The 14739-nt window shown below is 40.0% G+C and overlaps 2 protein-coding genes across 2 annotated transcripts; one reads left to right on the top strand and one right to left on the bottom strand.

The window, feature by feature from the left end:
- Positions 1 to 827: 827 nt before the first annotated feature.
- extl2 (exostosin-like glycosyltransferase 2) lies at positions 828 to 4016 on the top strand. Its single transcript, XM_008292513.1, has 5 exons — positions 828 to 896; positions 1469 to 1902; positions 2392 to 2462; positions 2596 to 2711; positions 2816 to 4016. The coding sequence occupies exons 1-5, from the start codon at positions 892 to 894 to the stop codon at positions 3216 to 3218; spliced, it is 1029 nt and encodes a 342-aa protein (XP_008290735.1). The 5' UTR covers positions 828 to 891; the 3' UTR covers positions 3219 to 4016.
- Positions 4017 to 4356: 340 nt separating this feature from the next.
- On the bottom strand, positions 4357 to 10199 carry LOC103365153 (presenilins-associated rhomboid-like protein, mitochondrial). The gene is made up of 10 exons (XM_008292512.1): positions 10082 to 10199; positions 8644 to 8842; positions 8429 to 8533; positions 8211 to 8343; positions 7994 to 8089; positions 7663 to 7812; positions 6341 to 6411; positions 6153 to 6254; positions 5709 to 5806; positions 4357 to 4919 (listed from the first exon to the last, which is right to left on the bottom strand). Exons 1-10 carry the CDS (start codon positions 10159 to 10161, stop codon positions 4778 to 4780), a joined length of 1176 nt encoding a protein of 391 aa, XP_008290734.1. The 5' UTR covers positions 10162 to 10199; the 3' UTR covers positions 4357 to 4777.
- Between the last annotated feature and the right edge of the window lie 4540 nt (positions 10200 to 14739).

Raw genomic sequence — 14739 nt, 5'->3', positions numbered from 1 at the left:
TTTAATAACATAGTTATTACATACTGTATGACATAAATATTCATAAAAATTACATGATACCATATTTTCCCCAAATAATTATGGTAGTATAACCTGCCTGGATGGATTGTTTTGTGGGGTGATTTATTTTACCCTACACTATTCCTTGACAGCACTATTGTTTTGTTTTGTAGCATCTCTCTTCAGTTTTGCACTTTGTAGACGGTCCCTGCTGGACCGAGCCAGAGCCGGCAGCGCATTGGAGTCAATTGAAGTCGTCGCGTATGAAGGGCGGCTTGTAATGTTTAAAATGGAGCTGTAGCTTGCAGTCTACATAACTGGCTTCAGATATAAATGTTGTTTTTTTTCTGAAAGCAATGTTCCGCTAATTACTTATTGACACGGGACCGCGAATCTGTGAATATCTTTGTAACTTCACCTAACCCACGAGATCATGAATAAATATCTCAGGAAAACAAACTCCGTTTTCTTGAAATAACGAGATACTATAAATAAATAAATAAATAAATAAATAAATAAATAAATAAATAATTGTAAGATGTCGCTATTTCGAGAAAACGGCTTGTAAATAATAATAATAATAATAATTTTTAAAAAAACATGTCCTCTTAGGGCTTCCGTAACACAAAATATATGTGAATAAAAACATTTACGTGACACTGTAACGTACAAAATGTAAACCTATGAAATTAAATAAGTCACATTTTGAAGTAACTCCTGATAGCTCTAATTGTTGCTTTTCCTAACAGCCCGACAGGTGACTTTCCCATTCACTGCGCGTTCCGGGGATTATTATCTTGTCCGCGCTCCTCGCTTTCAGACTCTTTGGTCCAGAGTCAGCCAACATGGCGGCCATGTGAAGTGAAGCGGGTTGTCTGCAGTGCCAAGAAAATGAGGTGAGTTCTGATTTATGGAGGGACGCGTAGCATCGCTTCTGCTGTGAAATGTCATAAATTAGAGATGTTGCGAGAGAGTTTGGTTAACTAAAGGTATGGCGGTGTTTTATCTAATGAAACATTTAGCTAACATCACGTCAAAGTTAGCAAATAATTGTTTAATGCAACAAAGCCGCTTTGAGCGACATGCAACGACTTTGCACAACAAAGTTGGCGTGTGTGAGGAAGTAGCTGGGATTTTGGAGCACATTTAAGACAAAATACGATGGAACTCTTTGATTTAGAGCTTCTCGTGCTGTATTTTTGATCCTGTGCAGCTGTGGAGTTCCTTTACTTTCCTACAGTTTTCCTCCCACTGATAACAGCACCAGGCTGGTATCATTGTTTGAACAGCCCAGTTGGTTCAGAATGCCTCATACACATTGAGATTAATATGTTTTGTCAAAAGGACGTTTTTTTCTATTTCCCTGCCTGATAGCATGTGTTCAGCATTTTATTTTTATTTTATTTTTTTAAATGCATGTGTTGCGATAGAAATAAACTGCTAACCTGTGTGTTTCTCTGTGATTCAGGGTGCCCCGTTGCTGTTTTGGGGGCCGGAGAGCCTATTTGGTTTGGCCAATCCTGCTGATCCTCCTGGTTGGAGCAGCTTTGACAGCTCTGCTGCCACCTGCTGAGGACCAAGGAGCTGCTGGAGTCCTGGGAGTACTACGCAGGGCTGCAGAATCAAAGGAGAGTCACCACGCTGACAGCTCAGAGGAGGAAAAGTTCACCGTCGTCATCCAAACCTACAACCGCACAGACGTTTTGCTCAAACTCCTGAACCACTACCAGGCAGTGCCTCACCTTCAGAAGATTATCATCGTGTGGAACAATGTTGGGGAGCAGACGCCCCTGAAGTTGTGGAACTCTTTGGGGCCTCATCCGGTCCAGGTGGTCTTCAAGGAGCAGAAGAGCAATCAAATGCGCAACAGACTACAGTCGTTCCCAGAGATCAATACGGATGGTCCGTATGTCTTGCACAATATTCGCTGAACAACAATATAAACGCAGCATACAAATGGTTTTCTTTTTTGACTTGGAGAAATTCCCGTTGTGCTGGTTGGAAAACGGTTTTATTTTATTTAGCCAATTGTGGACAAAAAGTCACAGATGTCTGGCACAACATGATGCAAATGGTGGACACAGTCATTATTGGCTTATGATTTCTGGTGTTTGACCCCACTCTCCATCTGCCCATTATCATTTCCAGTACAGTCATGTTTGTTGTTCCAATCTGTTAAAGAGATGCTGTGTGTTGAAACAACAAATCCTGATTCCCTTATGTTGAAAATAATGGAAAGCATTCACTAAAATATCACATGCTGCATTTCTATTTGTGTTTTGCAGACATTATTTTAATCAGTTATTGAAAGGTATTTATACAGACTTGTGTATTTTCTTTGCGTCAACAAATTTAAAGTATAGTTTGTCTTTTTTTTTCCTGGTTCTTTAGCTGTCTTGATGCTGGATGATGACACCCTCATCAGTGTTCCTGACATCAGTTTTGCTTTCTCTGTTTGGAAGGTAATAAACTTCAACCAACGATGAACATACAAAACTGATATATTAGCATTATGCGATCATTTAACTTCACCATAAATAATGTTGCTGGCATGACCAGGCATAGTAAAAGTTGTTTTTTTCTCTGGTTCCACAGCAATTTCCAGACCAAATTGTTGGATTTGTCCCACGGAAACATGTCGCAACACCAGCAGGAGTTTACAGTTACGGCAGCTTTGAGTTGCAGAATCCAGAAGCAGCTGGAGGTGACAGGTATGGTTTTTGTTTTGAATCCCTGCACACTTGCTGCTTGTTACGTCTGATTTGATGCAAAAAGCCATTTCTTTAAAACTTGTATCTCAATCTCTTCCCTACAGATACTCCATGGTGTTAATTGGTGCTGCTTTCTTCCACCGTCGCTACCTGCAGCTCTTCCAGGAGCAACCTCCAGCGGTGCACGCCTTAGTCGATGAAACGCAGAACTGTGACGATATTGCCATGAACTTCGTAGTAGCATTATATTTAAGGAAACACTCCAAGGCCAGCAGAGTCAGTAAACCCTCTGGGGTTTTTGTCAAACCTGTGGACCTCCGCAACCTGGAAAAAGATGCCAGCAGTGGGTACCAGGGAATGTGGCATCGCCCCGAACACCTTCTCCAGAGGTCCTACTGCCTGAACAGACTGACGCAGATCTATGGCTTCATGCCGCTCTGCTTCTCCAACCTGATGGTCTCCCAGTTTGGTTTCCCCACCTATGCCAATCACAAGAGTAGGGGCTGAGGAAGTTGCTGATTTGTTGTTGGAGTGAAAGAAGACAAGTTCAAGTAGCAGCCTGGTAAGTCTGTCTTGGTTTACATCACATCACACATCTGGGCAGAGGACTAGCTGAAATGAGGGGATTTTCTCACTTTTCAGTGATCCGTGGATAGTCATTAGCCACCGGATGTGTTTGGAAACAAACATGATTTAAAGACATTTTTATTGTTTTATTGTTGGACATCTTCAGCGTCTTCAGTGGTAGAACGCTCCGACAATTTTGTTTTTTGGGTGCATTTTACAATCCTGAGCAGTCCCATCATGACTTCAGCAGGACAGTGATGGACTTTCATCATTTGGATGACTGCAAGGACTTAAGGACTTTCTGCACACGGTCCAGTCGGATAAAACGTCCATATTTGATAAGGTCATCTGTACTGTTGCCAAAGGCGGCCTTTCCTCCAGCATGTCCAACTTCCTCAGTGGATTTTAGTGCATTTACTTTAAAGCCAGCCGGCGTCGGTCTTAACTTTAAACTCGCCTCGTTTTTAACTGTGATTTACAAGATGTATACATTTTCTGTTGTCTCATTTTTCTGACAAATCAGTGCTAGAAGATTTATTCCATAGTAATGTTTAGCCAAAAAAACCCCACACGAGTTTGAATCTGGGGATAGAACAGAATTAGTGAAAGCATTTGAAAGCTATATTTATATCCTACGCATGCATGGACAATCAGTTTTTTTTTAATGTATGCATATGTGTTTGTAAGGTTCTATCATGTGATTCAATTGAATAAAGTTGTCCTCTTTTTCTAACAAAATCTGAAGACGAATTCATATAATGAGGAGTTAGTGAGATACAAGTCTGGAAACATTCAGATATATATGACTAAAACATTCACACAGTTAATAATTGGCAGATTAATAAAAAATAGTTGCAGCCCTGGATGAGCCACTGCCACAGAGGACATTGCTAGGAGCCACTGCTACTGACAAGACTTTAAAAACAGAGATACAAAACCAAATCAACAGAGAATGTTGTCCTCATGTTAGAGGAGGAATCAATTCTCACTTCTAGTAGGTAGATGTAGCTGTTTGTCCAAAATGACTCGACATGTTTTTGTTTCAGTTGAGAATAATCAACGAGCATAAATGCACAACTGATTGTTAAACCCTCAGTTTTAATAATGACAAAAGATCAGCCCATAAAAGTTTAATTACTGAACTGGATCAGCACTCTGGCATTTCTGTCCAGCTCTCTTTGATAATCTAAACAGGAAAACGCTGACATGATGGGTCCGGGTTAAACATCCAAGAGGTAGGAGAGTGATATTGTTTCATTTTGTAACTGGAACAGCTTTGAGGGACACAGTAAACATCTGGACAGTAAAAACCTGATGTGACCTGTTGTTAAATTTCAAGTCTCTGCCATTAAATCAGCAAACGCTCATTTCTAACTTTGGATGGAAAACTATATTTATTAATGAATAATAACAGCCCGCTCCATCTCAGTGAATAAAAGTGTCCTTGCATACTCTGAGGTAATTGGAGTCCAGTTTTTTTTTTTTTTTAAAAAGGAGTCTTATTGTGATCCGGGTCCGCTGTCACCAGGCCCACCTCCCGGCCTGGATCCTCTGCTGCTCGGGGAACGCATGTCGTGCCACAGCTTCACAAGAGGCTCCCTCTTCCTCCAAATTAGTTTGTGACCGTATGCCACGTACCATCTGCAGGTCGAGATGTAAAGAGATTGTTCAAATGTAGTGAACATGATAATCCTATGAGGCCACATTTAAAGCCCAGTAATACCAACAATAAGAGCAACATCCATGAACAAAACACTGTATTCACAAAAGTATATCATCGTCCCATACAGTATACTGTTTACCTATAAACTGATCTGGATTCCTCTTCAGCCTTAACATGCATTATAGTCACGTAAAGTAGTATTTATTACAACTTACGCAGGGTTTTAATGCCTATTATGTAAATGACACTATAAATAACACATTAGGGTCTCAAGCCCAATATGTAAACTTGTTACGTTAATTTGTATCATCAGTCATAATCTGTTTTTTTTGCTAAAAAACACTTTGTTGCCATGATTGTTTTATTAAATGTGCTATTAAAAGGTGACTTGACTCCTCAGGCCCATTTAAAATGTGTTTTTCAGCTAAGTTGAGATGCAAGAAGATCTTGACCTTTGAAATAATCTTTCTTCAGCATCCACTTACAGGCTTTTTCAGCTGTATCTCAGACTTGATCAGCAGCAATCACATGACCAAAATTCCAGACTTAGGTCATGTGATGACAACTAAACAATCATCTCATGGAGACACAGGAAAAAACAAGCAAAATCCATCTGAAACCAGGAAATGTTTTTGAAAGCTCCAGAAAAAGTAAGTAAGCAGATTTCAAATTATTTATATTTTGTCAAAATTTCACTGTATTTCTTATGATCTTACCAGGAAGTATATGTTCAGAGTGGAAGATAAAAATGAGATGAGAGAACTCACACTCCAAAGAGGGCTCCGCCAAGGTGAGCTGCGTGGTCAAACAGCCGCCATCCCATCAAAAGCCCGGCGGCATCTACAGCCACGAGCGCTTTCAGAACCTAACCAATCACACAAACCTGACGTTACACGCAACACGCTTAAGTGCATCTAGAACGGCTATTCTTTACATTCAGGCATGCGTACTTACACATTCACTCATTCATACACTTGTTCGTTTTGCTCATGCACAGATTTACATCTCTTGCCTGCAGCAAAAAAACACGAAGACATTAAGACGCTATTAAATGTATGAACAAGCAAACTCTGTTCAGATTATGTTTCAGAGGCGCTTATCTACTAAAAAACGTCTTGTTCAAAGTGTGCATATTGCTCATTCAGTACCATGAGCGCACAAAAACACAAACACCATTTTTACACACACGGACTTGGATATGCGTCTCTTACATTTCCTGCCGTTATAGTGACCATAGGAAGGAAGATTATGCCGAGTTTGGCCTCTGGCACCTTTGCACAGACTGCAGCAAGTACCGCCATGACGGCACCTGACTGTGGAGCACACAAAGTGACAAGTTGACAATTTGTACTTTATTTGTGTTAAGCTTTAAAAAGAGGTTTTAACAAAAAGATCTTACCGCCCCTAATGATGGATAGAGACGACCTGTGGCTGTTTTGCACATGTAACTGACCATAGTGGAAATCACACCTGAGAAGACATGCAACTGAGAATGAGAGATTGTTTTTCTTCCTTTAAAAAAAAAAAAGACATTGCGCCCCTTCTTACATCCGATCACCTATTTTCTTAATCACCTTTTTCAACCAAATACATCCCCCAAATGGTTCTAACAGTTGCTGTTTCACCTATTTCAGGTGAAACACTGAAATAAATGAAAATTTCCGTCACCTTTGAACCACCAGAGAAAGTAAAAGTGTCTGGAATTCTGAAAAAAATAGCTGTTGAAATGTGTTCATGAAAGAAGTGGAAAATTCCCCCGAAGATAAAGCAGGAGGAGGTAGCTGGTGTGTGTTATGAGAAGCTGAAATTACGCTGACGGCTCAAGAATAAAAGCAGAAATAATTTAAATTCTTTGTGTCTCTGCTTTAAAGACACCTTCTGATGCAAATCAAGCTGTTGTTGTTGTTTTTTCCCCTTGTTAACATGCCTTTATGATGCTTTTTACAAGCTGCAAGATAAATTAGAAGTGAAGGAAGCTGCCAACACCATGGCTGGCATGGTTTCCAACTCATATGAGTGAGGCTGGAATGCTCCAGTTTACAACTTGTCACGCAAAGTAGTCAAACAGTATTTGAGCGGTGAGCTGGTGTGCCTGAGCTGCAGGCAGGCGGTGGCAGAGACTTTTTAGATCTGCACATTCTAGAGTTACATCTAAGCAATTTGACGTCAGTAGGGGATTATTTTAATGGAAAAACTTCTAAATGTGTTATTTTGTACACAGAGATGAGTGTTTAGGAGTTTAATTAAGAACCTTACAATGTTACAAATGTGAGTAGATGTGTAATCGTTGAAATTGCTGTTTGGAAAATGCTAACAGACGGAATAAATGAGTCTAATAATTAGGTTCGAACTGAAGCACCAAAAGCAGGTTCAAGGTTAGGAAGCGTATTATTACCCAGTCCTGTTCAGCACTGAGTGTCTCTTCTTTAAGGTTGAAGTTATGTTGCTTCTAGTAAATATATATTCGGTGCAACGTGTCGGTCTTTCAATGTTGCATCATAAATGTAATCTAGAAAAGTTTACATCGCGTACCTGAAGAAAATATAAGCAGGCTGACTGTGAAAGTTGAGGGTGTGTTCAGTATATTAGGATTATTTCCAAGTTGTTAAATGACTGAACAGAAATCTTAAAAAAATGCATTCAAAAATGCATTTGCATGCAAAAAAAAAGCATTCAGAACTAGTAAATATTCTCTTATGTTCTATTCTTGATTCGACTCACCAGCAGACATGTAGACCGCAAGAAACTGCTCTTTTCCCAACAGAGAGACGATTCCCGAGGAGAATGTCCATAGGACATACATGTTGGCCACCATGTGGATTATGGAGTAGTGGCTGAAGGAGGACAGGACCATGGGAAGGCACCGTGTTTCTGGTGGGGGAGGAGACAAAGAGGACTTGAACAACTGTGCTTTGGAAACACAAAGAGAACTTGATCATGGCCAGTAAATCAAGCTGCAAATCTTCCACTTGCAACAAATTCAGTGCTCTTGTTATCCTCGAGTAACTGCTTATTCCTCATTATTCATTGTAATTTTCCCAGTTTTACTCACTGGAGGCTGGGTTGGACGTGAAGTACTTAATCATGCTTCTCTGCATCGAAGGGATTCGCCAGCAGCACAGGACCGCAGCATTTACTGCAATAATACCTAGAAACCATGAATAAGCAAAACTGTTATCTGCGAGGAAATGTGGGATTATATTGAAGATGTAAACATTAGCCAAATTCAAAGACAAACAAGGACGAAGAGAGTCGGCTGAATAAGCTACCCGCGACTGTCCTCTGTCCCTCCGTGAGGCCGCTCCAGAAGTCGTCCACCGTGGACATGAGCAGGATGAGCTGTCGCTGGAAGCCGGACAGCTGGTTCCACCACTGGTGCCAGTATGCCATGTCCTGGGAGCCCTGGTAGCAAATGTACAGTCCATCGACTTAAGGAGGTAATACGAGTCGACAGCGGTGGAGGAAACGTGCATCATTAAATCCTCACCTGCATTAGTTTTTCTCCCTCTTCTCCATCTCTGGCCGTCTGAACTCTGGACTTCAGGGTCTCATATTGCAGAATAGCTGCCGCGCCAAAGGAGCAGCCTGTAAACTGACATGGAATCAGACAACCGAAACCGTCCTACTGTCCCCAACATCATTATAACGTGCATTTATTTTCTTATGTGAAGGAAAAATCATTCTGAAAACAGAGGGACCTACCCCCACCGTGAACATCAGCGGCGTAAACAGCGTTGGCCTCGGGACCCTTGGAGGAGGAGGAGGAGGAGGAAGAGGAGGAGGAGGCCCTGGTGTGGCGACCTCAGAGGCGTTTGTTTCTTGGGTGACATTTCCTTTCTTTGTATCTGGCCTTTTGGCTTCCCGACGGAAACCACACCTCTGCTGGTTGTAGTGGCCGAGTCTGTTAAAAAACAAACAAACAGGAGGCAGAATTAAAACCCACTTTATAGATAATCAGATCCAACACGTGGTGTTTTCTACAACAGAATGGACATCATGGAACAACTAAGTTACACCACGTAGGAGATGATAATGGAGATCATAAGAAGATAAGTCAGTAACAAGTGCTTCCACCACTGTGACACATTTGGGATGCATAGAGGTTGTGGATTGTTGTCCTGCTCTTCCTGAAGGGCTCAGGGAAGATGGTGGGCGTTTTGGGGGGACAGGATCACACTGTGGGACATCCAGAGCATCACGTGGCTATTGTACCATGTTGTCTCAATTAATTTTTTAGCTGACATATGGCAGAGTTGTGGACATTCAGATGCCTGACTGTGGCCATAACTGACATGTTATTATCCAGCATGCCGGTGTTATTTGAATAAAGCTGCATTTTAAGGCGGACTTTTATAGTTAGTGGTCCAAGTACGCTAATCTGCTCATTGTCCTATAACTCAGCGGTCGACGATCCATCAGCGGCTGAACCTTTTGTGCACAACTGTGTAAACTGAACCCACTTTCTACTCATAGCAATAGAAATGAGGACTTTTTTTGTGAATCATTTTCAAGCTGAATTTCTATTTTTGTTCAGTGCAAATACACAATTTAACTAACAGTTTCACACTACAATGCAAAAAGTAATATTATCAGCCCTGCTTTGAAAAGTGTGAACCTTGAAATGTTGGTTTTGTTGTACAATATTGTTCATAGGAACATAATGTAATATCAAGATTAGTTTATTACATGAGACAAAAATCAGTGACTTTTAATTTCTGCAACACATGACCAAAATAGTTGTTAAATATTCTGATTCACATTAAATCTAATCCTTGTAATTGTACTAGTCTGTGGTTAAACCCATCAGCTGTGCATCCAGCAGGACACACAGCAGACAGTATGCAGGGCGAACATGTTGTTCAGTTCAGCTTCATTCAAAAACAACAACAACAACAACAAAACCCCCACATCAAACAAACAACACGGACAGTGGTAGTGCTGCAAATATTTTTTCAGTAATTAAATGTCACTGAGGCAGTCTTGATCTCCGTGGATCTGTGCACAATGACAGGGGGAACGGTTAGGTAACGCACACTGCTGCTCGACACACACACACACACACAAACACACACACACACCCAGTCAGAGGTATTCTGGTTTGGACTGAGCCTGCGACCCGAGCGACGCGTTATTTGCTCACCTGGAGCTTCGTGGAGTTGTGTTGTGGGATCTGATGAACTCTGTTTTGGCCCATTTGATTACATATCCTCTCCACGCCATGTCTGTGATGACCTCCCGCACGAGGCTCCGCCCAGCTGCTGCTGCTGATGCGTTCACGGACCCCGCAAAAAGCTGCGATTTTTTTTTATGTGGTTACTTCAGGGTTTGTCCCAACGCGTACGTTTGCAATACTTCTCACCCCGGATACACAGTTTAATGTGCATGTCTTACTTATATATAGACACTTTATTATATTGTTATTGCCGTTTTTTAAAGTCAGTGTTTGTAAAGACCTGCCTAAAATCAACGAGTGAAATTCCTTGTATGCTTAAATATACGTAAAGGTTGATTCTTACCTAATTGCACAAAATAATATGCTTCTGAGTTATATACAGTGTTTAACAAATTTCTTAGACCACCTGTGTAATTTGTTAAGCTCTATATATGTACATATAGACCATCCAGCATCATGAAGTGCTTTATTTCACACTCAGCTCTCGATGTTTCACTATTTTCAACAGAAATGATGAATTTCAAACTGAATTCACCTTCTTATACCCAAGTCTGAGCCTCTGAGCTTCTCTGAGAAGTCAGAAATTAATCAAGCATAACATTCAACCACCAAAACAATTTTTTTTCCTGTTCATGAATCCAAGTAAATAATAATTTGACATCTTAATCAAGAAATAATAATGTGCTTTACTATTTTTTAAGGTTATTTTTGTAGTAAAACGTTAAATTTGAACATTCATGGATAACAATGATAATTATATTTTAGCATTAAAAATATCATTTTGGTTAAAGAGCTTCTACATACTGGTGTATTAATCATTACAGAAACATTAAAAAATGATTTAGATAATTACCAGTGCTGTTAATTTAGGGCATAAACCTCACACTGGGCGGTGGTCTAGTAAATTTGTTAAGCTCTGTATCTCCCCCACACCCACACAGGCAGCACTTCACTTCCCTCTAGTGGCTCATTACAGTACCGATGTAGCCAGTAAAATCACACATAGTAATGGAAAGTACTTTTATTGAGGTGATGAACAAAAGTACTTTTTTGTCATTTAAGTTTTAATTAATTTTTTCCTCAATTAAGCATTCTGTGTACACAAACGTTACTTATGGAAGTTGTGTGCTATCATTACTTTACAAGACTCTCACCCAAAAAGAGGGCAAAAAATTTAACAGTCTAAAAGAATATAAAAAAAAAAACAATGATGAAACAAGACAATATAATAGGCATAGTATTCTTTATTTCGAGCACCTTTCAAAATACAAGTTAAAGCTGTCTCACAAGTCACCAAAATAAAGCAGACAAGTCAGAAAATGTGCAGATTTTAAAAGACAGACGAAAACACAGCAAGATGTATATTAAAAAAAAAACCCTAAAAGGTAAAAAATAAATAAATAAATTATTGCCAAAAAAAAAAAGATGTTTAAGTCAAATCAAATAAGAAAAAAATTCTCCAGTTAAAGCATGTGTCAGGAAGAAACTTAAAAGAGATCAGCTTCCTCAGTCGACCTGATTTCCTTGAGCAAATCGTTCCAGAACCTCTGGGTCCTGATTAGAAATGCTCTTTCCCCTTTAGTTTTCAGCTGAGCTCTGGAAAATCCTCTGCCCGAGGATCTCAGAGTGGCATACTGGTGCATATGGTTCTAAAAGGTCAAAGATATAAAAAGGAGAGAGGCCATGAATTGCATTAAAAGTAATCAGTAAAATCTTAAACTCTTACAGAAACCGTACTGGGAAAATAGGAGTGATGTGATCATGTTTCTTGGTTCTGGTTAAGAACCCGGCCGCTGAGGTCAAGTAGGACAACTGGTCTCGATCCTTTCCAAGCCTTTTAATGCAAGTGAGCCCCGAATATACAGTCAGAAATTAGCCTAGACTTTTGATTTTGTAATTTTCATTCTAGCTAATGAGCATTCAAATAGGGCAGCTGTAGTGATAAATGTGACCCATTCAGTGAGTTCTGCTGCTCTTGTGTTCTTCCAGTTTCACAAAAAAAAAAACAACACTTGCTGCAATAATGAAGCCTGTAAATTTTAATCCAACCTGAGCTTTGGTGACACCTGGTGGAGAAAAGAAGTATTGTCTCGAAGAAGCACAGAACTGAGAGGAATCTGCTAGGGCCTGTTTTATTTACTGGGTAGGTTTCACAGGCCCCTGTTTTTCAGCATGACTATATTGCATGCAAAAAAAAAAAAGTGCTACATGCCTCCTTGCATTTCCTTTTTTTTTTTTTATCTTGCATCAAGCCCATCCTAAATAACTTCAAACGAATATAGTAGTAGCCATGTATAATTTTGTAATGAAAAAAACTTCTCACTTCTAATGTGTCAGGATTAGATGTCCTCCCCAATGTCATGTTTTTAAAGTTCTCACATTGTGTACTGATGGTGTTTTTATATTTATCATTGTGGTGCAATACATCATATAACTTTTGTATGATTTTACATTCCCCTAAACTCATGCTAAGTTTGTAATTGGAGGTATTTCCAGCATTCTAGTTTCCTTTAAATTTAACCTGGTCAAGTAGCTCCTGTATAAGTGTTGAGGCTCTGTATAGATCATGACCATTCTCCTGCCAACTATCTCAGCTAACGTTTCCCTATTATACAGGGGTTGTTCCATATGTTTATATTGAGATTTTATGCTTTACACATATGTATATTGTGCTTTCTAACGGGGTTTCCATCTCCATCTATTTGCATTTTCTATAAAAGGACCTATAGGGGTTTGAAAGGAGCCGTCATACGTTTCTCTATTTTTGTCCGATCCAAATGGGAATCGCATTCTGCCCAGTGCCCAGCCAGCAGGCCCGTTTCAAAGGACAGATTATGCTTTCCACATTTTGCACTGCCAGGCTGCCCCCATCTGTAGGAGGGCACAGCTTAAAGAAGCGGACATGCAGGATTTTTCCATTCCAAAGATAGTCTGTGATCATTTGATTATGTTTGTTTACATGTCTTATTAGATAAAATTAGTGGTGGCATTATCGATTCAGCATTTTGTTAAATGCAAATCTAAAATTATCTTGATTGTGTTGAACTTTTTTAACAATTTACTGTGTTTCGACTTTGTTTCGTTCATTTCGATGCTACTTTTTACTTTCATTAGACTTCATTTCAGGCTGCAAGGTGGCTCGGTGGTTAGCACCGTTGCCTCGCAGCAAGATGGTCGCCGGTTCACGGCCCGGTGAGGACACCCAGGATCCTTCAGCGTGGAGTTTGCATGTTCTCCCCGTGCAGCGTGGGTTCTCTCCGAGTTCTCCGGCTTCCTCCCACGCAGTCCAAAAACATGTTGAGGTTAGTTGGTGATTCTAAATTGTCTGTAGGTGTGAATGTGAGTGTGCTTGGTTGTCTGTCTCTAAGTGTGGCCCTGTGATAGACTGGTTACCTGTCCAGGGTGTCCCCTGCCTTCACCCTGAGTCAGCTGGGATAGACTCCAACCCCCCAGCGACTCTAGTGAGGATTAAGCGATGTATAGATAATGGATGGATGGATGCATGGATACATTTTACTTTTCACTAATTTAATTTATATGACTTCCAGTGGTTTTGGAAATTAGATGTTATATTTCTGACTTTTGATCATTGTTCAAAATATACTGCACATGGCTGGCATTTTTTTGAACAGAAATCATTTTGACACATAATACAAAAATAATGATGATGGGTGAATTCTGTTTTGCTGCTTTGGCTTCAGGGTCTTGGTACTGTGGACGCTGGCTCACCATCACACTGTCACAGCTTACTAGGACACAGAACCACTGTCATTGTTTTTAGTAACGGTTGTGTTTTTCCAAAGATGACATGCAAAATTTCGGACTTGAAAACGACCCATAGTTATAGATTAAATTACTAAAGTTCCCATAAAGTAGTTTAAAAAATCAATGCATAAATAATGATAATCAAAAACTAAACCTAGAACTCTGCATAATTACTGCTTTTACTTTTATATTTTGGTTATATTTTGCATTTTTGCAATACTTGAACATTGTACATGTGTAAAAATCTAAATGTGGGACTTTTACTTAAGTATTTTTTAATTGCTGTTATGGACAAATGATCCAAATACCATTAATAACATTAATATTCTGAAATACACAAACTAACACCCACAAATTATGAGTGAAAATATAATTAAAGGTCCTTCTTCTTTTTTCTTTACCCCTACTTCTTATTGAAATCTTTCAGCAGCACGCAGGAGTTTGTTTTTATGAAAACGAGAGAGAAATAGTGGAAGCCTTGGACAGCGGCTGAGCAGTATTGATGGCACTAGGTGTTGCTATTGGCATCTGGACAAGTTCCACAAACTTCTCCCGGGCTTGCCAGTGACTCCAGAAATAGGCGAAGAAGGTAGAATTTGCAGGGAGAAGGCTGCACTGCAGTGTCTGCAGAGTAGGGCTCTCCTCCAATGCAATATCTGCACTTACTGGGCTGCTTTAGCTCTGACACAATATCGCACAGAGAACGGCTATAATAGAGCTCGGGGAGGGGGGTGAGGGGGACACTTTAGCAATAGATACACAAGTAATTTATCTTAACTAAAGCAGACGGCGCATCTTGTGGACGCATTATTATACAAACTCACTTCTGCAACGTGGTCACACAGAAAAGAGAGGTTGTG

Source organism: Stegastes partitus, unplaced genomic scaffold (assembly GCF_000690725.1).
Source record: "Stegastes partitus isolate 25-593 unplaced genomic scaffold, Stegastes_partitus-1.0.2 Scaffold815, whole genome shotgun sequence".
NCBI classification, from domain to species: domain Eukaryota; kingdom Metazoa; phylum Chordata; class Actinopteri; family Pomacentridae; genus Stegastes; species Stegastes partitus.
This window is presented reverse-complemented; position numbering and strand designations above follow the sequence as displayed.

Coding starts and splice junctions, on each gene's coding strand:
- extl2 (XM_008292513.1), top strand. Junction 1,903..2,391: donor CCCAGAGATCAATACGGATG/GTCCGTATGTCT, acceptor CTGGTTCTTTAG/CTGTCTTGATGCTGGATGAT. Junction 2,712..2,815: donor GAAGCAGCTGGAGGTGACAG/GTATGGTTTTTG, acceptor TCTTCCCTACAG/ATACTCCATGGTGTTAATTG.
- LOC103365153 (XM_008292512.1), bottom strand. CDS start 10,161: ATGGCGTGGAGAGGATATGTAATCAAATGGGCCAAAACAGAGTTCATC. Junction 8,534..8,643: donor CGCTGATGTTCACGGTGGGG/GTAGGTCCCTCT, acceptor ATTCCATGTCAG/TTTACAGGCTGCTCCTTTGG. Junction 7,813..7,993: donor CACGTCCAACCCAGCCTCCA/GTGAGTAAAACT, acceptor CTCCCCCACCAG/AAACACGGTGCCTTCCCATG.